General features: G+C 45.7%; 1 protein-coding gene across 2 annotated transcripts in view; it reads right to left on the bottom strand.

Moving 5' to 3' along the window:
• B4GALT3 (beta-1,4-galactosyltransferase 3) overlaps positions 1-23963 on the bottom strand; it is a 342042-nt gene that overhangs the window by 152503 nt on the left and 165576 nt on the right. The window contains exon 1 of one of the 2 annotated variants that reach the window (XM_069217830.1): positions 6444-6762. The exons of the other annotated variant lie outside the window; for it this stretch is intronic. Within the exon in view, the coding sequence (XP_069073931.1) occupies positions 6444-6450 (7 nt within the window). The 5' untranslated portion in view covers positions 6451-6762. Of the gene's footprint in view, positions 1-6443; positions 6763-23963 lie in introns of those variants that run through there. 2 annotated transcript variants of the gene reach the window in all.

Genomic DNA, 23963 nt, shown 5'->3' with positions numbered 1-23963 from the left:
ATGACAGGTGTCCATCTTGAAGTGGTGAATTAAAAAATATGTGTTAAAAAAGAATGTCACATTGTTTGTTTTTGTTTATTTAAGAAAGGAGCTGTCCTGCAACAAATAGCATCTGCCAACCCCACAAAAGCTAGCAAAAGCAACGGGCGTCGAGGGCGGGGGAGTGGGCTGGGATGGAGAGAAAGGTAAACGCCAATAAGTGCCCAGAGCAGGAGGGAAGCTTATGGGGTGTTAGGAGAAGGCCAGAGAAGCAGTGAACGAGCCTCGGGGAGCAAAGCACAGAGCACAAAGATGCAGTTGAGGAGGGAAGCAGCAAAAACTTAGCTAAAAAAAAGACATGTCCCAAAGAGTGCTGAAAGCAAAAAAGTAGCTTCCAGATAAGGAGCTATGGAAAAATACCAAGTTATCCCAACAAAAGGATGGTAATGAGCTGTCCTCCAAGGGAGGAACAAACACAAGCAGAGGAAATTAAGCAAATGAGACTGTCAAGAAAGCCAACATATGTTAGGGGATGGGTTTACCCAAAGCCCACTGTTGGGTATTGATATAGTCCACGATGGGACCTTGACAACAGATGCCTCAAGGCCGTCAGAAGGGGACCTAAAAGAAGGCTGTGAATGAGCGCAGAACCCCATGGATAAAGGGTAGACTAATTACACATTTTAAATTATCTGTGGCAAAGGATCTACTTTATCCATTACTTAAGATGCCAACCATAGAAGGATTTTCCATTTGGGAATGCAAATGCACTTCAACTGTTCCTTTGCAGGTCAACATACCCGTGTAGCCAATCACGGGGTAACACAAACCAAATGAATATTCATTAGTTAGGTCTTTCTGTAACCCTCTCATACTGGAGATTTTGCTACGAGACCTATTCGGTACCAGGGTTACATTGCAATATCAGACAGGTCATCATTAGTCAGTGTACAATTTGTGACAACTATTCATGACCTGTCCTTTACTACATCAGTCCCATTGCGTGAAGTTGTCTGGTTTCTGCATTCGTTGTGCCCTGTGCTGTTCCTTCCACAGTGAAGTAAGAGTGATGTCAGGGTTCGGGTCTTACGGGCATGGTAAAATCAAGTGCTCCAAGCTAATCCACTACAGTGTATCACTACGTCCCTCGCCTAAGCGGAATCACCTTCTCTGCTGCTGCTGTTGGGGAGGTTAAGTGAAATAAGTGAGTTAATGCACAAGACGCCATATTCATGCCTGCCCTGCAAATGTGAGAACCCACTCACTTCAGCTGGCAATGAACACTGGATGAAAAATACATTTTTATGAATTTCTAAGGTAAAGTTTGAATTTCGGGCCTATCCCATTTGGTCCCTTAGACTCACCGATACCAAATAACTTACTATATAACATATTTCAGACTGATGCTGCGCTGTTTCACCTCCAACTCATCACAAAGAGGCACCACTGCTCTTTAATACTGCTCCAAGTGCACAAAGAAGCAAATGTTACACTGTCCCTCGGGCCCGCTCCTCTTCTCAAGTGGCATCCAACCAAGCCACCCTTTGACTGGGCCATACAGTGCCAAAGAAAGTATCTTGCCTAGTCAATGTGCCACCACACGGCCCGGCGAGTTAGATACTCAGGGAGACACATCCTCATGAAAGCCAGAGCCACCGGACTTCAACACATGCTGAGGCTGCAGATGATCTGTGTCCTTTAAGGTCATGATATTCAAACGTAGGCAGTGAATCTGGAGCCATGACAGTCTGAGCTTACCAGAAGAGAGCAGGCTGGGTGGGCTAGCTGGATCATGGCAGTGGCACAGGCATGAGTTAAAGGGCCAGCTCACATCTTTACAGACTAGTTTTGGCTAGATTTGAGTAAGTAAGCTTAAACGTTGGTTGTATGAAAACAATATCTAACAAGATCTATACTGCAGGTCCGTGCTATAGATATCAGGTAACGCCCCATATGGTCAGCCACAACCCCTCCCCCCCCCCCCCCACCCTTACTGGGGTCCACACTACGGCTCCTTCTCTCAGGTGTCTGTCATATAATTCAACTTTTTGACAGATCGTGATTAGTGAAGTCAAGTAGTTTGGACATTTGAAATCAATGCAGATGGGTGGTGCAGGAATTATTTTTGGAAGATAAGGGAGGTTTTTTTTGGTTTGGTAATTCCACTGAGAAACATTTTGCTTATTTGGATAGTTAAGGTAAGTACAAAGAGGGTGACCTCTTCCAAATGAGATGTGTTCGGAAGTATGTCCAAGCATTAACTGCCGTTGTTCCAAGCCGATCATCCAGACCATCTAGATTTGTTTTGCTGATCCTCTCTTCTATTTGAAACCTATAGTATTGTATCCCCTGGTTCTAGGTTGACTAGATCCTCATGTACTTAATTCCAGTCCCACCATGTTCTGTCAAGCCACGAGGCCATAGTGCCTGCAGTTGCTGCTCTTAGAAGGTGCACGCTGATGGCACGTAGCGGGGCTGTCCTGCACAGCAGACACAAATGAGTTGACCATTCTTAAATTAGCCTCTGTGTGAGTGTAGAGCCGCAGCTGGCAGGATGCTGTGATTAGCAAATTGTTAATTGGATTGGTGTCACTGTTTTTCTGGTAGTTCAAATTAGAATAGGGAAGCCACTTCGAGACTTTTCATTAGGAGCTCGGGGTGTTGCAGGTGTTTGAGCCTCTCATTGCACAAAACGAGGTAAATTATGATAATTTAACTCATTACAATACATGAATTTGCTGCTCGATTTTACTCTCTTTCCCTCAAGGCATCACACATAAGGAAATGGAATGTCACACATAGGCAAAATGGAATGTCACACACAAGCACAATAACGCCATAGAAATGTCACACATAAGCAAACTCAAAACTTGCCAGCTGTGCCAAAAGTAGCAAAGTACAAGTCCACTCCAGCTTCTTTTTATCACCTGATAACATATATACAGCACCACAGATATTTCTGAAGAATCATTGCCCCTACAAAGAGGACTACACTGTTCCTGCAATACTCATGGTATGCCCAGTGGGCCAAAGGGACCCTGTTTGACTGTGGAAGCGTTAGATTAGCTGGTATTCACCTATTCATGAATCAGTGGTTGTCTAAGTGTAGTGATGGTGGAAAGAAAGCCTCACCCACTGGATAGAGTCGATCTCAAGTCAGTACAGAAAAGAGCCGGAAATACCACAGGAAGTGGGTACGAATTTTTAGCCTCTTTTTCACCAAAAGAAACTCACTTGTTTTCCCCTCTGACCAACCTGCTCTTTAACTGCCTGTTTCCTGGGGGGTCAGCATGCTCCAGTTGGTGATTTCAGAGGAAAGTTCTCCCACTACCGAAAGGCTAGAAGACCTTTTCTGAAGATAAGTGGGGAGGAGTTTTGGTGGTCACTTAGATAACTCTGACAATTTTCTGTGACCATGCTTGTCTTAAACAACAAGAGATCCTCATCCTTTATAGAACTGGATAGAGCACTCTCTCTAGGCGTGCAGCTTCAAGTCCAAGGACTTGAGCTACGACTGCCAGCAAATGTCAGACCAAAGTTCATGGTCCTGGTCATAAGTGGCTTTTGACTGCTTTTTCTCTGTCCAATTTCAGCACGATTTTCTACAGCTCCCGAGGGTGTGGTCGGACTCCTACAGGAGATGGGGACCTACTCTGATCATGCCCATTGGATTGGTTCATTTTCTGCCATAAGTTTCCAGACATTTTGTCTTCTTGCTCACATTAGAAAGACGGAACATTGTGCTTCAGGGTATAGCTATCAAAGATGAGTCTAAAGTATTCTCAAACACAGATTAGACTGTCCTCATGTGCATGGCTGTTGATGCCCAAGGACATTGAGATGCAGATTTATAAAGTGGCTTCCTTCTTATTTCCTGAATTTACATAAGAACAAGTAACTTAATTGTCATGGCTGATTTATGATGGAGCTTCTGAAATCATCAAATGAGGTGCCCTCATTATTCAGAGAGTGTCTGCAATGTCTCAATGAACATTAATTTTAAAGTCACCCATGATGACATGCTAGTGTTTATTTGGAAACAGGTCCTCATACTGATCAGTACCTAACCCAATTCTGATGACTCAGGTGGAGGCTGGTAGATGGACCAATAATGGTAATAACAGTTGAGACAAGGGGGTGGTGTCTTCAGCTGCTCCTCTATCATCAGGTGCTGCATCAAAGACCGTGGGACCTACACCATGGGTGACCAAGTTGTATCTGGGCATGAAACTGAGGTGCTGGGCCTCCACTGTTGTCAACTTCACACCAGAGAATTCAAGCTGACAATGAAAGAAAGCAAGGGGACAAAGCCTGTTGCCAGCTGAAAGGCTTTGTTTAGACTGGTTCTTATGCCTTATGAGTTGCACCGTCATCTGCAGGATCTGTCCCGGGAATGTGGGGAGCTGAAAAGGAATTAACAAGATCTGCACCGGGTCTTGACAGCGAGGGGCTGAGCAGACACACCTAACAAGCATTTGCAATTCAATGGGTCTTGCGTTTGCTCGAGTTAGAACTATAAGCGTTTTAAACTCACAACCGGACTTTTCTAGCCACATAAACTGAAAAGTAAAACAGTTTTACATAAGTGAGCCGACCGCCACCATGAGCGTGAAGCAGACACACAAAAGGAAAAAGAAGTTCACTTGCAGTGAAAAGTATCAGCAAAAGTGCAATTATCCATGTAACCGGCAAAAGTGCAATTATCCATGTAACATGGTTAAAATCATGCAAAGCACTCGATTACTGCCCAGCGAGATAGTGCTGCCTACGAAATAAAACGAAAAGGTAGTCCAGAAACCATACGGAAACCATGGAACCTCGTATGTTGGCCGATGCACTCGAGGAGGGCTAATCACCCGAAAAGGCATGACGTATGTATGTCTTTCACTAATGAATTCAAGCTCATTTTAAAAGGCAAGCCCACAAACCAACCAAACTGATGGGCATCACATGGGCGTGGTTAAAAGCCCACAGAGGGATTACACCAGGAACAGAGAGCTTTGCGCGCTCAACAGTAAAAATCAACATTGCAATTACAGCCTCCCAGTAGAGGATCAAGGACAGCGTGGAGTCAAAATCTATAACTGAATCTAGGGCAGCCAGATGGGGCTCAATAAGTCCTGGTCCAGTTACTCCCAATCCTATGGACTGAAGGAGTCTGTTCTGGCTGCAATGAGCCCAGTCTTCCCTAAGGAGCCAACAAGGAGTTCAAAGGCAACCGAGACCTGAGCACAAAGAATGCAAGGTATATATGCTCATGTGCCCAGTGGAAGTATGGACAACCTACAACTGTTGCAGTTGGCTCTCTAAGGAGGTAAACAGATAAAAGACTGATCAAAAATTTCCCACACTACCCGTGTGATAGTTTTTGCTCAAATCAAGCCCATCCAAGATGGAAAATGTATGCAGACTTTGTGTTTGCAAATCTTCCACAGAGTTTTTTGTAAGCAATATGTCAAATGTAGAGAGCTTTTCTCTACAAGTTTCTTTTTTGTGACACCAAATGTGATAAAAGTTACAATTCCTTATGTAAATGTGGAGAGAATGTAAACCTTTGAGACTTTGCAAAGCTTCCAAAAAACTTTACGAAGGTTTCCAAAAAAAAAACTGCAACATAGCCGAAGCTCTACATGTTCTCTAAATTAGACACTCGGCAAAATGTAAGCAGACTCCTCAAATAAAAAAACGCTTATGTGTAACCAATACAAAATAAAGTTTAATATCACCCTTTCAATAGACCTTCAGTGTGGCGCCAACTGGCCCCGGAACATAAGAAAAGGCTATACATTCCACTGAAGCCGAGTTGTGGAAACATCGAGTGAAGTATCAGTGATCTACACAGAAGGTACAAAAGAGACAGACAATCTACGATCAGCTTCAGCCTCTAATGCGGGGCTCAGAGTCGTTCCTTTCCTAACAGCACACTATCAACTCAGTACTAAAATCTATTTGCATCTACTCTAGAACTGTGTTCCCCGTTCACCCAGATTGGTGGTCTGTAACGTGCAGCAGTGTTACGTAAAATAACCCCCATCTGCAGAATATGACGAAGGCCTCCTGAGACTTCCATATCACAGAAACATTCATAAGATTAGGATGTATTTACATCCCCTGGAGGTTTAGTTTTCCCCTTCACTCTACTGCGCTTCGAGGCACTGTTTTATTCCGCCGGTATCTTGTCTTTTGCAGTTTTATACAGCGCTTACTCAACCCAAAGATATTTGAGAGGCTTACCTTACACAAGGACACATTCATGTGTTCAGTAGGAACTGGGAAATTAAGTTATTTGCCGTGAAGCACAGGAATTAGAGCGGTCGCCAAGACTTGAACCTGGCTCTCCTGCTCAAAGATGCAAACTCGACTTTACGCCACTAAATTCTGTACAAGCTGGATTTTGCCCACTGTGGTCCTAGAGAGAGAGTATACGCAAAGTGATACGCGAGACAAGTACAATGCTAACTTACTGTGCATAATAAATTGCGGCTTTGGATCAATCCACCTCGTTGCCTGGAATAGGCCTCTAAATGGCGGCTGGAAACGAAACGTGTACAAACTGGTGTTTACTCAGATCTTGGCTGCGAGATACCAGCGACGCTTCTCAACCTTCAGACAAGCAGACTATTTATGTAACAACAGAAGCAGCTGCAAAGTTTCTGCTCCTAGTTCTGGCGGTTCGGCTGCAGGACGGAGGCCTATCCGTCCCCGCTGGCAGGAGTGCAGCGCTCGCCGTACACGGCAGGCGCGCCGAGCACAGGGATGCTGAGACGCTGACCGTCAACAGGGAAAGGTGAATCTTTCAGGGCGACAGGTGCTGTTGACAAACGGTCTCTATGAAACAACAAAAGCAATAAACGGAAGCCTAGGGCCAGCATGGAACAATTAGGCTAAGCACGAGCCGACGTAGCGCGAGCTCAAATTCCATCACCCACGGAGTCCAGACAGAAACCTGAAAGGCTGGCTAGCGGTCACAAACAGAGGCAAAGCAACAAACGGGGAACGCTCCAGTGTCACGGTGACCCAAACCAGAGAGGGTGCCGATGCCTGCTGCATATACAGGCCTGTCCGTTTCAGGGCCCAACAATCCAATTTACCTTTCTGCGGCTGCCTGAGTCACCTCTATAATACCTTTTCTTGAAGTACTTTTCTTAGCATTAACTTTGCTTCTTTACAACGCAAAAGCTCGATGCGTCTCATTTTTCTCAACTTCTGAAGGATGATAGCTTGAGTTAGCCGCACAGATCTCTGCAGACATCTATTTTACACACACTGCCATCTCATTGTGATTACTTTGCACAAAGGATATTGTGACACTTCTGGAGCAAGGAATAATTCTGTGTAATACTTTTAGGATGTGCTACTGGTCGCTGAACAGACAGTAAACACAGAAGTTTTCTGAGACATTTTTAGCAAAGACACAATTTCTTATTAAAAAAAAAGGCAAAATTTTCAGACTAACCATAAAACATTCTAAAAAAATATTCACCGCGATGTGTTATTAAAACACACCTAAGCTCCACGGTCTTAATTCATTTGCCAGCATATTTCTACAGTTTCTGTGAAATTCTGTGAATTAAGTAGACAGTGAAAATCGTACATTAGCTTTCAGAGCCATAAAGGTCCCTCATCCTAATGGTATAGCTATTAAAACAACTGTTAGATTCATACATGACACACCTATGTTGTCCCAGAGACTGGAGTGCTAAGCCACACATGTAAGTGATGAGTTTGTCTAGTCGGGAGTATGCTGCCTCCAACAGCTTCTGAGAAGCGAGTTGCGCTGGGGGCTATATAGGAGAGGGTGATTCTCAAGGAGGAGGACACTGTCTTATTTAGAACCGAGAAGCACATTATTAAAGATGAAGTTAGAACCCAGGCTAATTATGCTTGTCAAGGACCAAAATGCAGGAAATTACTTCTGGGAAACAGAAATGTGCCTTTGCTTTGCAGCAATTGTGCCTTCTATCCGGAAATACCAAAATGGTGGTCATCGTCAATAAATGGTTTTAAAACGAATTAAACCGAAACCAAAAGCCAGCCCTTCAGTCCATCACAAACTTGAATGTTCAAGTCCGGTCCCTTGCCAAAAATCAGATTTCGAAGCATTACATCTTAGCTGAGGTGGCATCCATAACCTCCACCTTCACACTCGCAGCGTTCAAGCTGAGGAAGTCATTTTCCCATAGCATATACAGACTGAATCCATTATTTTGCTTATGCATTTTCAAGGTGAAAAATCTTCCTCGGATGGAGACTAACAAATACATCCTTTCGGAGCAGTCATGCTGTGCGTTTCTCTGCTGCATTGCAGAAGCCACATTGAGGAGAGTAGTTCTGACAATACGCAGGTGGCATATTTGCCTTTGGCCGCAATTTGCTCTTTGGAATACTGTCCATCAGTGAGAACTGATATGCATCAAATTTGCAAAAGCAGGAGGAAGAAAAGCTCATTTGCAAACAAAATTTAAGATCGAGCTTTCCAATGAACCATTATTTCCATACACTAAATGCAATGGTTTCCAATTTATTTTGTCAGGGAAGTAGCCATACGAGTCAAGCTATGAATGCACTGAATTAAGGGCCAGATGTACAAAGCATTTTTCAAGTCGCAGACGGCGAATCGTGCCGTTTGCGACTTGAAAAATGCTCTTTGGGATGTACAGACTCATTTTTGCGATTCGGTAATCTATATACAGAATCGCAAAAAGGGTTTGCGAGTCGCAAGTAGGAAGGGGCGTTCCCTTCCTAATTGAGAGTCGCAGTCCCATGTATGATTGTTTTGTGACCGCAAAAACAATTGTAGTTAGCACAAGTTTCAAACTGCACACTGCCTGCTCTAAACAAAATGAAAAGAAAACTTTTCATTTTTTGTTTTTGAAATGCATCTCGTTTTCCTTTAAGGGAAATGGGGTCGCAAATTGTGACCTACCTCATGAATATTCATGAGGTAGGTCATTTGCGACCCCATTGGGAATCGTAAACAGTGTCATTGACACTGTTGTACATCAGGTTTTGCAACTCGCAAATTGCGAGTCGCTCTGACTCGCAATTTGCGAGTCGCAAAACCTGAATTTCGTACATGTGGCCCTTAGTGTCTTTTTTCCACTGAACAGCAGACACAAAGGTTTTTCGCTTCTTCCCCAGGAGAATCACAATGGCGAGAGTCTGTAACTTGCCTTGACTCTCTCAGTCCCTTCTTCTGTTACACACGTCATACATACACTGAAATTCAATTTCAGTTGCCCACTCGAGAGCCTTAGCAGTATACAAGAAGCAATCATTGAGGCTTTGTAGCTTTGAACCCTGAAAACACAACTCTCCTCCAACAGCTTCCAGTACCATGGACAAAAAGTGGGAACTTGATGGCACTAGGCTCCCACTCCTTCACCACTATATGAGAAAGGTAAAACAAATGCTGCATCCACGCCCAACTCACAAAAATGCTTAACCAGACTTATTTTGTCTGCTAAATGAATCATGAAACTGTGAAACATAAAACTCGTGTTGTTGAGATGATATGTGCAACGCAGAAGAAGACACCCTGTAACATTTTCATGTTAGAAATCGTCACAGTAGTATTTTCTTTGGCCAGAAGAGTGTGGTCTTTGTACAAAATGAATCATACAGAGGGGTATATCCTGACCGCCCAAATGGCGGCGCAACGTATGGGAGGTCTGTTCCAATCTGGGCCCAGAACCACATCCTGGCCAGCCCAACCTTACCTCGTCACCCTGGAGGATGAACTGGGTTCGGTTTTAGAACAAGAGACTAAATCGCTCCACAAAACCTGCAATGGATCTTGCTCTGAGACCCGTGGTCACAGCCAGTAGTGTGCTGTAGAAGGGCTCTGGGACACAGTGGAAGCAGGAGACAATTGGCACCGTGTGCTCTTTGGGCCCTCTGCTGCCAGGTGAAAAACACCTGTTTGGGCGGGCCTGTACTGATGGTAGGGACAACTGGTTGATTGTGAGGAGGAGCATGGAAGAGGTGGCAGGACCAGAGAACATATCAAAGGAAAAGGGGCCCGACCAGCGGATCTTAATCAGAATAAACATTTTGACTCAACATTGATTCCTTGAAAGTTAGAATTTCTCATGACTATGGGACGCTGGTACAGCAAGAGAGGAAGTCCTTTGTGGCTCTCAAGCAGAAGCTGAAGGCAATGAAATTATCACAGCTGTTCCTTTTCCCTGTGAAATTGAAAGTCCTACCACTGGGGGTTCTCCTTCTTTGAGACTCCTCAGAAGGCCTGGAACTGGGTGGCGGGGAGGGTGACCCTGGGTTCACTTGGTAGCAGGGCGCAGGAGGCTCCCCACACAGTCCTTGGTCCAGAAAAAAGTTGTTCTTTTGTGCACAAGAGGCCATTATGACGACTGGGCCATATGGCCCATTTTGGATGTCCCTGGCATGCCTCAACCCCAAAACAAATCGGTGATGACGAAAGACATGAATAGGGGCCCCTGCAAAGTAGATGATAGAAGAGAGAGACATGACATGAAGTTGAGTGTACAAGTGCACCTGACAGTGTGATTCCTTCAGGCTTGGTTAGAACCCTAGGCTTCCTTTACTCTCTCCCACCCCTGCCCCTTTCAAGGCATTTTGTAAGAGTCAATGCTTCCCTGTAACATTTATGTATTTGCTTTTCCTATCCCCAAAATAGTTGGGGCCCGGGGCAGGAGAGAGAGAGAGGATGTTGTTGTGGAAGGGATGTGGATTCGGCTTGGTCACTCACATCACGTCCTTTTTAGATATGCAGTTTAGTTTGGGTAACAGAAGCTTCAGCTCCAGAGGAGTGGGGTGGGAGAATGTTCTGGGGAATGTTAGTTTACCCCCAGGCAGATTTGTGGATTGCCTAACTCCTGAGAGGTGGGTAGGGCACAGACTGGGGAAAGGGAGAGCCAGGCTTTCCTGTGCACATTAGCAGGGTTTTTTGTTTCTGAAAAGGTCAGTGGGGTCTGGGAATATCTCAGAAGGAGGCTAATAAGGGAATCACGGGAATCAGAAAGCGTAGGACTGGGGGCCTGGATAACCTTTAGTTAGATAGATATCAGGCCATTGCGTATGTACAGAATGATGTTGGTGGCACTGTAAAGAGCTGCCAGGAAGAAAGCTACTGTTTCACTAATCAGGCTGTTGCCCTACGTGGACTGAAGTTGGCAACCCCGTATGCCAAAGGGACCACTGTAAAGAGCAAGGGCCGTCACCCGAAGAGCAAGGGTCGTCACCCGAATACCAAGAAGGAGGGCTGTCGCCAGGAGCACCGTGTGACCGCGCAAAAGCAGCAGGTGCTGACTCATGGCCCTCGACCCCCAAGTTAAGCATCGGAACTGAGTGACTGTACCTGACCTGCCAGCAGGATCAGAGGAACTTAATGCATCATCTGAAAGATGCCAACGATGGCCAGCCACCTGGCCTGCGGGGACGAGGCTACCACTCAAGTTCCACGGGGATGCTGCAGTGCTGAATGCTCCAGGGGTCTTCCAAATTGCAATAACAGCAGGAGAGAGTAAAACTGAATACCGGGCCAGAGAATCCAGGGGAAAGTTGCTCCACCTCACAGCATTATAGCGCTGGACCACTCTGATTCCTAAAAAGCCACAGTGGGACTTTTAAGACTCGGACTCATAGTGGGGCCTAACCTGAATGTTGCCTATCGTAAATGGGGAATAATCAGTGCCTGTATACAGGAAAGTGAGACTCGGGGATCTACCCACATAATGTTAAAGTGCCGGCCTTAGAATGGTAATGTGTATTGTTTGTGTATGTCATAGTTCACTTTGTATTAATATATAAATACTACTTTTTTCATAAAAGCTAGTATTTGGCTTGACATTTATTTATAAGGGTTGTTGGATGTAGTTGAGTCTTGAGCCGGAGTTCACCTTGTACCTGCCCTCCGACCGGTGCTTGAGAAGCCGTACACTGCTCGACCCGTGCTACCAATGAGAGTCAAGTTTAGGAGGCCACATTCACCATGGTGGGGCCCAGTAGCTCCTGCTTGCCCTGTGACCTGCTGAAAGTGGTTATGACACTGACACATAGACCCCTGCAACCAAACATTAAAGAATAAATTGCTAGATACAACCAAATTGGTCTGGGCCACCACAAAGTTTTGAACTTATGAAATGGGGGCCAAGTCGTCCAAAATATTATAGTGGCTTGCCAAAAGGGCTATAGCGCAAAGGTTTATACCAGGTATCACAGACCACGAGGGGGAACTCTCCTGAGACCTCTTAATAATAATGACATTTGCTCTATACTATATGCAGCTCAACAGAGCCTGGGATCCTCCTGAAGCAGAGCAAGAAAACCACATTGTGGAGGACCTGATATTGCCTAAGCTTTTTTACGAGGATAAACAACAGTTGAACTCCCATTGGCAGAGAAAGAGATCCTAAATGTAATTAAATATATGCCTTCTGTCAAAACGACAGACCCCAATTGCCTGTCGAGGGAATACTTTAAAAATTACAACTCCCGTTTGGCTCTGTATGTGTTGGACCTCTGAGGAAGCACTACCGACGAGCATATTTCCGGAGTATCACGCTGCACCACTATTTAGGTGATTTTAAAACCTGTTGGAGCCCAGACCAACACCCTACCAGCTTATCTTGCTCATAAATATTGAAGCTAAAATCTTGGCCTGGCCTGCTTCCCTGAGCTGACGGAGTGGTGCTGGCACTGCTTCTCCCAACCGGAAGATCGGGTGAGAGGAGGGCCAGGAGTGCAGGATTGTGGGAGGTGAATAGGCTGCACTGGGTGTGCGCCCCCGACGCGAGGAGGTGGGCAGGGGCTGTAGCCCGGCCCAGACACTGGTGCTGTTTGGGCTGCAATTCGCAGTCAGGCCGTGAGCCGTGCGGCCTGCAGGATGGGCACAGCTGCCGAGGCCCGTCCCCAAGGTGAGGCGGCCTCAGGAGGAGGCGACACAGCGAATGCTGCAAGAGGAACACTGACAGCTGTGAGGCGCTGGCACCGATTCTCCCTGTCGGGTGAAAGGAGGGCCTGGAGTGCTGGACTGCAGGATGCGGATGAGCTGCACTGGGTGTGCGGCCCCCCTCTGACATGAGGAGGCGAGCGGAGGCAGCAGCGTTGGCCCAGGCACTGGTGCTGTCTGGGCCGCAATTCATAGTCAGGTCTGAGTGTGCGGCCTGCATGTTGGGTGCAGCTGCCGAAGCCTGTCCACGAGGTGAGGTGGCTGCCGGGGGGAGGGCGGGATGACGCAGCAAATGCTGCAATAGGAACGCTGACAGCGGCCAGGTGGTGCCGAGAATGGAGGACTGGTGATCAGTTGTGCCCCCAGTGCCCTATTTGGGCCTTTGATTGGATTGTAGCGGGCGCCTTTCGCCCGGTCGGTTTGACTTGGCTCGGATGGCCATGGTTGGCCACCAGTTCAGCAGAGATGCAGTAGGACCCTCGGCTGTCACAACATGGACATTTAGAGGTGCTATGAATTAAGGGAGAATAGCAGACCCCGGGTCTGGCTGCAGCAGTCTCCCTTTACTGTGAGGGTGGACCTCAGGTGTTGGGGGCCCATGTGAAGTGTGGTGGGAGCTGGACTGGGGCATCAATGGTGAAGCATGCCAAGATTCTTTCCTTGATTGGAGGTGCTTGCGGTGGAGGGGACGCCTTCGCCGTATTTTGGCACTTGGCTGGGCCACAGGCTTGCTGAAGACTGCCAGACATATTATTGGCACTACCAGAGGGGTTTCAGATTTTTTAATGCCCTACTCTGTGGCCTGGACACGGCACTGAAACGGCCTAGTAGACATGGAAAAGGACAAAGGAGGACGGCAGTCTCAGGCCAACAACTTTGTGAAGTATATGCAGGCCACCCATGATAGGGATAAGAGGGGTACAAAATCACTGGATGATTCTCCAAGTGCTACGGAAGGCTACGATCCTAAACAGCTCTCCATGTCTGATATCCTGAAGGAAGTCAGGGGGCACGTGTATGGAGCTGGACACCAAGATCGACACCGTAGCAGTGGATATTACACTACTGAGGACAGACCTCTGCAAGGTGGTGGACAGGGTGGTAGTGGTAGAAGATAAAGTTGGTGAGCTCCACTGTGATGTAGCTGCCTTGTACGATATTGTCTCCTTCCTCCAGAAGCTCACTGTGTGGCTTGAGGAACAAGACGCAGAAGGTAGTTCGCGCAGAAACAATTTACGCTTTGTAGGATTCCCGGAGGTGTTGGAGGGGGGTAACGTGGAACAATTCCTGGAGAATTGGCTGGCTACTGTGGTCCCCCGGTGGAAGGTTGAAAGACCACACAGGGCTCTGATGTTTTTTCCGTGCCCCGGGATGCCGCCCGTGCGATTAATGGCCATTTTTTCCATTATAAAGATCGCAACGTGACAGCCACAGTATGAAGGACACCCAATACTTGTCTTTCTGGACTACACCCAGAAAGGGCAGAACCAAGGAAAATCCTTTATGGACGTAAAAAAAAAAGATGTGTGGCCTGAATCTGCGCTACAACTTAGTCTTCCCGGCTAAACTCAGAGTAATCCACAAACAATTAGGTCAATTGTTTCACTAATCCACAGGAAGCGCATGAGTGGGTGGACGCGGTGTCCCCTCAGCTAGGATCTCAACATGTTCCGGAAGCTGGGAGATCTGAAACTACAGGTAGACGTAGTTCAAAGAGACGAAACCAGAAATGAATGAGGGGTGCCACCCAATCCCTAGCGTCAACTGTTAAAGTTATTGTGGAACCTGATGGTACTCTTGCCACTGAGGGAGACGACAGTTATGAGCAGAGCACCTTTGGAGAACGTCAAAGTCATCCTGACTCAGACACAGATACCACAGGGGATGGCCCGCCATGACACTGTTGAATGCAGAGTTGTCTGTACGGGTATTACTATTGCTGATATGCGATGAACTGCACTAGTTGTATAGATGTTAATTGGCAACAAAGCTGTTGTGATACCTTCCTATTGTCTAGTTTCATTCTGGTCTTATGTGAAGGTCTAGATATCCTGATGAAAATCCAATGTATCCTACAATGGTATGCGGGGATGGCCGGCCCCATAGCCCTATAGGGGTTGATGCGGAGTAGTGACCACTGGAGGCACTGTCTCGTGGATTGGCTCAGTGATGACTTCTGACGAAGCGTAATGTTACATAGACTTGTTTGCATAATTAGTTAACAGGGATATATATAATTTATTTTTCCCATTATCTATTTGGGTCACGGAGCAAGGCCCACCGGCCTCTACCCCATTCTGGTCAAGACGGGAAGGGGTCGGGTCACTGCCTGGGGACATTAAGGAATGTTCTTTCCTTGGTTCCTTATTTACAGGTTGAAAAGGGAGATCTACTGCTTGTACTGGATTCTGAAAATGTTCGTTTCTCAGTCATGATATATATGATGGCCGTCCTGGAGATATCTACTAGATTGTACGTATGCCAGACACTTACAAATTACTATCTTCGAATGTACAAGGTTTTGACCCAATTGGATAAGTGTCGCCGTGTTCATGCCTATCTTAAAGCTACCATGTATCAATAGGATTGCTACAGGAGACTCATACTTTGGGAACCTGTATTCCTAGTCTCCAAAAACACTGGAGAGGCCACCTCTATGCGACCTCTTATAGTGGCTTTGCTAGGGGAGTCTTGATCTGGGTAGCCCCTGGGGTCCCATTCCAACACAATTGTCATGTACTGGATCCGGAAGGAAGGTATTTAGTTGTGTTTGGAGACCTAGATGGCTGTGAAGTATGTTTGATAAATGTTTATGTCCCTAATGTGGACAGCAGGACCTTTTTTTAGGGATGTGATCCAGGCTGCCTCCCCATATTTTATGGCAGAGATTATGCTGGCAGGAGACTGCAATTGTGTTTTGGACGGCATGCTAGACCAGGAACCACTGAAACCTCACTTGACGGGGCAACTGGTAGATACTATATGGGAACTCCAGTTACAAGACCTCTGGTGACATAGGCACCCTACTCTAAGGATATATTCCTGTTACACACCCGCAACACACGCCTACAGTAGACTGGACTACTACTTTATGTCCGAAACAATGTCCCCACAGGTGAGAGCTATTACTTATCTAGCCCAATACATATCGGATCATTCTCCGCTCTTAGTTAAATTGAGTAAGGGGTATAAGAGGCCGGTACTCCCAACATGGCATTTACGCCCTAGAAATCTTGACTGATGTACCCTTCGAGAGGACAGTCAGAGATGGACTGACACAATACTTTGTCACTAATTAGGGGCCATCAGCGACTAGGGGCTGAGATTGGGAAGCTATGAAGGTGGTGATTAAGGGACTCTGTCTACAGACCATATATATAGTGTCATGCGCCAGCTTGAGAGAGATATCTCCGGGTGTGATGCCTCCCTACACAACCACAGTGTGTTGAGGAATGGCAGCAAACTCGACAGGCATTGCTAGATGATTGGCGACGCCTGGAAAGGTACATTTACATGGACTATCACCATCATTTCCATGCAGAGGGCGACAAGGCGGGTGCATTGTTGGCATGCCTGCTAAAGCAACAATCTGACTGCAACCACATAGCAATTAATAAAGTATTCAAGGAGCACCTTGACAGACTTTACGCCTTGACTAATAATGTGCCATTAGATACTGAGACTGCCTTCCTGGACGAAGTCATGCTCCCTCGATTGACATGTGACAGCAAGGCCCTATTAGACACACCTATAATTCGAGATGAAATGCAGATTGTCATAAAACACTTGCCAAAAACGACTGGTTCTGATGGACTCCCGGAAGAGTATTACCAAAAATATGTTGACATTCTCTCAGAAAAATTATTAAAGGTTTATCAAGAGGCGACTGACCACAGTCACTTACCAGACTCGATGCAAGAGGCATTGGTGTCTTTGATCCCCAAGCCGGATAGAGATCCAGTAGATCCAGCTGTGTACCATTATCACGTCTAAATGAGGATGTTAAAATACTGAGTAGCATCCTGGCGGTGCGTCTTCTCCCGCATTTGGCATCCCGAATTCACCAGGATCAATGTGGCTTAATTCCCCACTGCAGTACGATGTTGAATCTTCCTCGCCTCTCCCATATTTATCATACCGCCCTACAGTGGAAGATCCCTGTTGTGTTTGCTCTCCTTGATATAGAGCATGCTTTTGATTCTGTGGATTGGGGGTATCTATGGTAAGTTATGAATAAATTGGGCCTCGGCCTGAAATATATATCCTGGTTTCAGCTCTTATATGATCGTCTGATGGCCCGTGTGCGGTTTGAGGAAGTAATCTCGGAGGTGGTTCAATTGAGAAGGGGGACGCAAAAGGGATATCCGCTGTCCTCCCTTTTGTTTGTTATTGCAATGGAGCCACTTGCGGCTTTTCTTCGCGTGGTACTGAACCCAAGGGGATTGCGCATTGGGGAGACTGCACATGTGGTTTCCTTATATGCGGATGATGTCCTGGTTTACGTACAGCACCCGGAGTCTTCAATCCCCATTTCTTTAAATGCCCTACGGAGATTTGGGGAGTGCTCTAGGCTCTGGATTAATCTTTGAAAGTCTTACTTATTCCCGATAGGGCGCCATAGTTTGAGACCAGATTGACACTGTGGATCTGATGGTCTTTGGTACCTAGGGATACGATTGGCACATACTGCTGACAAATCTTATGACCTTAATCATGGCAGGGTATTGGAGGGATTATGGACTTCCATTAGATTTTGGAGGGATTTGCTGCTTTCATTGATGGGTATAGTACCCATTACGAAGATAGTTATTCTGCCGCAGTTCCTATATGGTCTGCAGAATACCCTCTATGAGGTACCCAGACCACACTTTGCACGCTTAGATAGTTTAATACTAGACTTGTTATGGGAAAATAAGAGGAAGAGAGTGAGCCTGCCTATGCTACAGCAGTCATGGGAACGCAGAAAGATTGAGCTCCCTCATATGGGACTTTATTATTTTGCCTCACAACTGCAGCATGCAGTACATTGGTTTGACCCTGACAGTAATTGGGAGTTGAGGTTTTAACAGGGTTTGTGTGGGGAGTATACCCTGTCAGCCCTGTTACTGGGAAGCCGGACGTTGCAAAGAAGAGTCCCATATATAGTGCAATAGGTATGTAATACATGGGCCCTTACGGTGTCATGCGTGTTGCGTTGCACCCCATACACTAGGGATGCACCAGTTTGGGATATGCAGCCATTTGTGAGGATTGCCTTAGCTAGGTCCATGAAGAAATGGAAGGATGAGGGGTGTGATGTCTTGGGGGATCTTTATCTAGGAGGGCAATTTATCACCAAAAAAGACGCAATTGACTCTTTTCAGCTGGGGGAGGGCCAGTTCTTGCAGAATGCTAAAATGGCGACAACGGCTTGCAGTTTGTGGCCCTGCCTCCCTGACAAACCTCCAGCTTCAGCCACTTTGACTGCACTGTTGTCCCTGGGAGGCAGATGGAGACTGATTTCCCATACTTATAGAGCCTTGAGAGAGCATTATACCGACTCGGCAGCATAGGTGGGGGAGGGAGGTACTCGAAAAGGATGTTTCAGCCTCAGAGTGGAAACGCATGTATGAAGGTGCTAAGACTGGTACCTCAAATGCGAGATTTAAACTTACACAATATAACTATAATCATCAGAAGTATCTACCCCCAAACATCCTCCATCGCATATATCCCTAGAGTTCCCCTCAGTGTCCGCGATGTGCTGCGGCGTCGGCTGACTTCTTTTATATAGTGTGGCACTATAGTGCACTGGAATCCTACTGGAGGGGCATAGTGAAGGGTTTGGAGAGAGCCACCTCGTGGAAAATTGTACGTGCCCCTAAGGTGATACTGTTGGGATTGCTCCCTACGCCATAGGGGATAAACTAAGCCGCAAATTTATACTGTTAGGACTCTTGTTTGCAAAATTTCATATTGCGATCAAGTGGCTTTGACCTGTTCCCCCAGAATATGGAGACTGGCTTAGGGATTTCTCCAGCTGGGCAGTGGCAGACGAGGTTAGGATGAAACATGTACGAACAGACGAGAGGTTAGCGGACTTCATATCGGCTTGGACACAGATGCTGCAAGACCTTAGATCACCAAATACTCCATCTCTTACTGCTGGGGAAACATACATTAATTGGAGACGCTTGACTCCTTTTGTGATTGGGGGATGTACAGATGGCCGGGAGAGGGGGATAGAGATCGAGGAACCTCGTGGGTGGGGAGGCTGACAACGGCAAATTGCTCCCTGGGTGCATGAATACATAATCGAATTTGCAATAGGTATTGATTGCATAATAATGCCAAGTTGACTGAGATGTACTAAGAGTAGTAGGGTGGGGGGGTGTTGGGGTTTGGCACTTTTATTCATTGTTTGTAACTAATCTGACATATACTGTCTGAATTTCTGCAAAGTGTTAATGTGCAATCATATCATATGCTGTTTGACTGTTGTGCTATGATGTATAAAATAATAAAAATATATATAAAAACAACAAGCTTTACTGTGCTCCATGGGCCCCAGTCACGGTAAATGAGGTCCACACCACCCCTTTCCTGATTGAACATGGAGTAATTCAAGGTTCAATCCTGTCTTCCCTCTGCTTTGCTATCATAATTGAGACCGTGCAGAGTGGACTTGGCGAGATGTGTAGTTGTAAGGGATCAGGTAGGGCTATCTGACAATGGCATACTCTTGTATGTGCAGGACCCAGATTGCTCTATCACCGACTAATGAAAATGCTATGGGTTTATGCCTATGCCTCCAGACGGCATTAACTGGAGTAAAACAATGTACTCCCCTGCCTGTCACTGGTGCAGATTGCCACTTCCAGGCCACAACTGGGCTCAAATTGGTATCTGACCACTATAAACACCTTGTTATCTACGTCGCTAAGGACCAAGTGCCAGATGTGCGAAGGATTTTTCTAGTCTCAAACGGACGAATTAGCAGAACGTGGCGGAATGCTCCAGAAAAATGCATTTTGGTATGAACCAAGCCCTATTCGCGATTTATTAATCTTTTACCGAATCGCAAACTGGATTTGCGATTCGGTGTTAGGAAGCTACGTATTTAGGCCATCCCTTCCTAATACCAAATTGCAGTGGTATGTGAGAATGTTTTGCGACAGAAATGAGGTTGCAAAACATTTGCATTTTATCACCAATTTCAAGTTGTTGGTAACCCATTCGAAAACGGGAAGTGGTCCCCAAGGGACCTTTTCCTCTTTGAGAATGATTTTAAGAGCAGGCAGCGGTTCCATGGACCACTGGCTACTGGCTACTGAATTTTTTTCTTTTTGAAATGCATCCCATTTTTCTTTAACGAAAACGGGCTGCATTTAAAAAAAAACATTGCTTTATTGAAATGCAGTCGCAAACATGGTGGTTAGCTGACCCCAGCAGACCACCATCCCTGTAATTTTTGCCATTCCCAATAGGCCACAAAACAAGACCTAACTCACCTGAATCCCAAGAAATGCTAATCACACTTAAGAACATTTGTGTTTGCGATTACCAAATAGCGAATCGCAAAAATTTGCTATTTGGTAATCGCAAAGCATTCCCTACTACATGTGGCCCCAACTGAGGTGCTGGAAGCTGAATATTGACCCTTTAAGAAAGTAAAAGGAGATATGGTGACCTGGAGTAATTTTTTTTTAAACAAACAGGTCCTTTATTGAAAGGTGACACAAAATACAGTATGACTGAGTGGTGCATTTGTTGATGATACATACTGTACATTAAAATTAAAAAACTTCCCACATTCCAGATAAAAAGAAAATTGGGTTAGTCCACCACTGTCGTGGCTGAGTAACTGTTCCATTGTCCTCATTTTGCCTGCCAAATGACTACACAGCTCCTAGTCAGCATCTGTTTAGCAACAAGCCAGCCCTTGCCTCCATTCCATATTCACAGGAGGACTTGTAGTAACTTACTACAATCCTTTGTAAGGCAGGATGCACTCTTTAAAATTGTTAATCTCCAGTGGTTATTTTGTAAAACAATAAGTGCTGAGGCGCTCGTCGGGAGGACACAACAACTTACACCATCCCTTCCCTTGCCAGCACTGTCAATTAAAATTCCGACAGAACGTCTAACCATCGCTTTCCTACAAGTGTGACAATTCAGACTATTCAAGTCCCCAAAGTGATAATAATGGCTTGGGGGCACCTATTAGGGTTTGTTAATGTATATTAAATTATTAAACAACTACTGCTGTAATCATACCCAAATTTGGCAGACAGCGCAGCGATATGGCAGACTGTCACAAGAGCCAGTGCTAAGAATTAAGTGCTGGTGCTGAACACCGGAAACCACAGGCTCAAATTAAGCACGGTTTCTCTCCCACTGTTAGTTTATTTGATGCAAAACTGCCCACAGAAAATTCCCTTGAAGGCAATTGAAAAAATGCAATCCTTGTTGTAATTGTTCCTTTTAGCTGGGGGACCTCCTGCAAATATCCTTCCTGAAAAGTGTTATGTCTACTTACAATAGGGTTCTATATATCGCCAACATAATTTATATTACTAGGCATCCCAGATAGCTCTCATTAATGAATTGATATTTCTGGAGTGGGATGACCCGGGAATCTAACTTCAACTGAATCAACTGGGCCAACGTGTTTTTTTTAACCTGATTTATAGACAACTCAAAGAAGACCGTCCCCAGGTCACTCAGGCGGCAGTTACCTGATGGCACCAACCAATGAAATGGATTCAATAGGAGGGACTCCTCACTGGTGAGGCACTCCCCTGAGATATGGGGCCTGGCGTAGCCAGACAGCTGGGTTGCCAGATTTTACAGTATGGAACCAGTTTGCATGAGAAAACTGGGGGAAGTTTGGGACGGTATACAGACGGAAACATTTGCACAGTCAGTGGAAGAATTCACACTACACAATTCACAACTCTACCAATATCTCAATTTCCATAAGCTCTCAACAGACATACAGACCAGAATGCCCCTCCCGCCCACCCACCAGTTTACTCAGCTGGAGTCCAGGTTAAAAAAGGAAAGGGAAAACCAGAAGGGTATATCCTTGCTCTATGTAACTGTAGTAAACAACACCCCAGAACTCCCGAAGCAAAGGCTCTCCTTGACTGGACAGAGGCAAAATGGCTTCTCGCTATCTTGCAGTGTTAATGTAAATCTGATTAATACAACTGAAATACTTTCACAGAATATGCTAATAGCCACCTTTATTTGCCATTTGTGGCAAAGGAAGATGAACCAATTGCAATAGTCGTGGTTCTCAACTGGGACCTTCTTTCACACCATATAGCTATGCCAGAAGATTCAGAGCCACCAAGGGAGGTACACAAAACACTACTGATACCACAAGACTAGATGTTCATTAACCCTACGAGTAGTGGCAAAGCCTAGAGGAGACCAAGTTGGTAGCTGCATGGGCAGAGAGACCTATAACATACACAGCTAGTCAGGAATTGGCCATGTTGCAGGCCCAGGACTATTCACCACACTAAGTGCCAGATTTATGAGAGGCCTGCGTCAGCGCTGCACCACGAATTTTGATGCAGAGGCGGCTCAAGCGGTAACCCATATTTATAAAACAACGCATTTGCCAAAATGCTTTGTTTTTAAAGGCTTGCCAGGGGCAAAAGCTGCGTCAAAAGTAGCTGCGCCAAGCAGAATATAATATATGCAATGTAGTTGCTCCTTAGCAAAATGTATTGTAAATGTAATACAGTCATATTTATGGGCTTGCCAATGTGTCCGCATCATTGGGGAGTGCATCGCAAAACTGAAATGTGCCGGTATTGCTGCGCATTGGCAACCCTGGCGAGGGTTGGATGCAGTGGCTATCGTACAAAAAGAGCTACCTCACAAAATATTCTGGCAAGCTCAACTACGCCATGGACGTCGTGATGCTGCAGCTAGGAGTTGCTGGGGCCCACCACTACCCTGTAGGCTGCAAAGGAGGAGGAAGCATGTGTTCCACCAGTGCATATCCTTCATTGACCTCAGGGAGGAGGAGGTCATAAAATATTTTGGAATCAGGAGGGGGTTCATCCTTCAACCTCGTCATAAGATTTTGCCATTTCTCCAGTCGCCAACTGCAAGACCCACCAACATCACACCACATGTGAAACTAATGGTTGTGCTTCACATGCGAGCCTCTGGTTCCTTCCAAAGTACAACAATAAGAGTGGCAGGAATATCACAGGGATCATTTTCTGCACCCCCCCATGTTCTGGATGCCGTAATCTGACTCATCCCCCAGTGCCTCGTCTTCCCCAAGACTCAGCAACAACAACTGGACACAAGCAAAGCTTCTATGCCACTGCATGATTCCCATATCCTAGGTTCAATGGATTGCGCACATGTGCAATTGGTGTCCCCTGCTGAAACATCCTACCTCTTCAGGAACCGGAAGCACACCTATTCTATCAATGTCCAGGCCACAGTGGACCTTCTGGGGATGTTCATCAATGTGCTGGCCAAATATCCTGGAAGTGCACAAGATACCTACATTTTATAGCACAGTACAACGAATGAGTGCTTCCAGAACGGTAAATATAGGAATGGTCTACTGATTGGTAAGAAAATCTGAAGTGTACACCATACCAACTTAAATTTAGAAATGTATGAGATAATATCCATCTCTGTGTATGTCTATGGATCTAGAGGTATATTTATGAGAAGTTTGTGTCATGCTTGCAACATGCATCGTGGTATATGCAGGACGCAAACCTTTTTCGAACTTTGAAGCCATGTAAAGCCACTTTGTGTGGCTCTGAATGGCTTAAGAAATCTGGAGTATTGCAAAACAGTGCAAACTGATACATTGCATTACTCTGCACAAGGGAGGTGTTCCAAGGGCATTGCATGGGTGTTTTCAGCAACTCCCATGTTTTACGTTGCATTTCCAGAATTTCTGGTAATGCAGCAAAAACATAGGCCTCACCAGGGGAGACATAACAAGGAAAAATATTTTTTATATTGCGACTTAGCATTCTGCAGCACACATAGAGGTATATGCATCTAAGGATTGTTTTTGTATAGG

This window comes from Pleurodeles waltl, chromosome 12, assembly GCF_031143425.1.
Source record: "Pleurodeles waltl isolate 20211129_DDA chromosome 12, aPleWal1.hap1.20221129, whole genome shotgun sequence".
Classification (NCBI taxonomy): domain Eukaryota; kingdom Metazoa; phylum Chordata; class Amphibia; order Caudata; family Salamandridae; genus Pleurodeles; species Pleurodeles waltl.
Note: the sequence above shows the minus strand (reverse complement) of the source record. Positions and strands in the feature narration are given on the sequence as shown.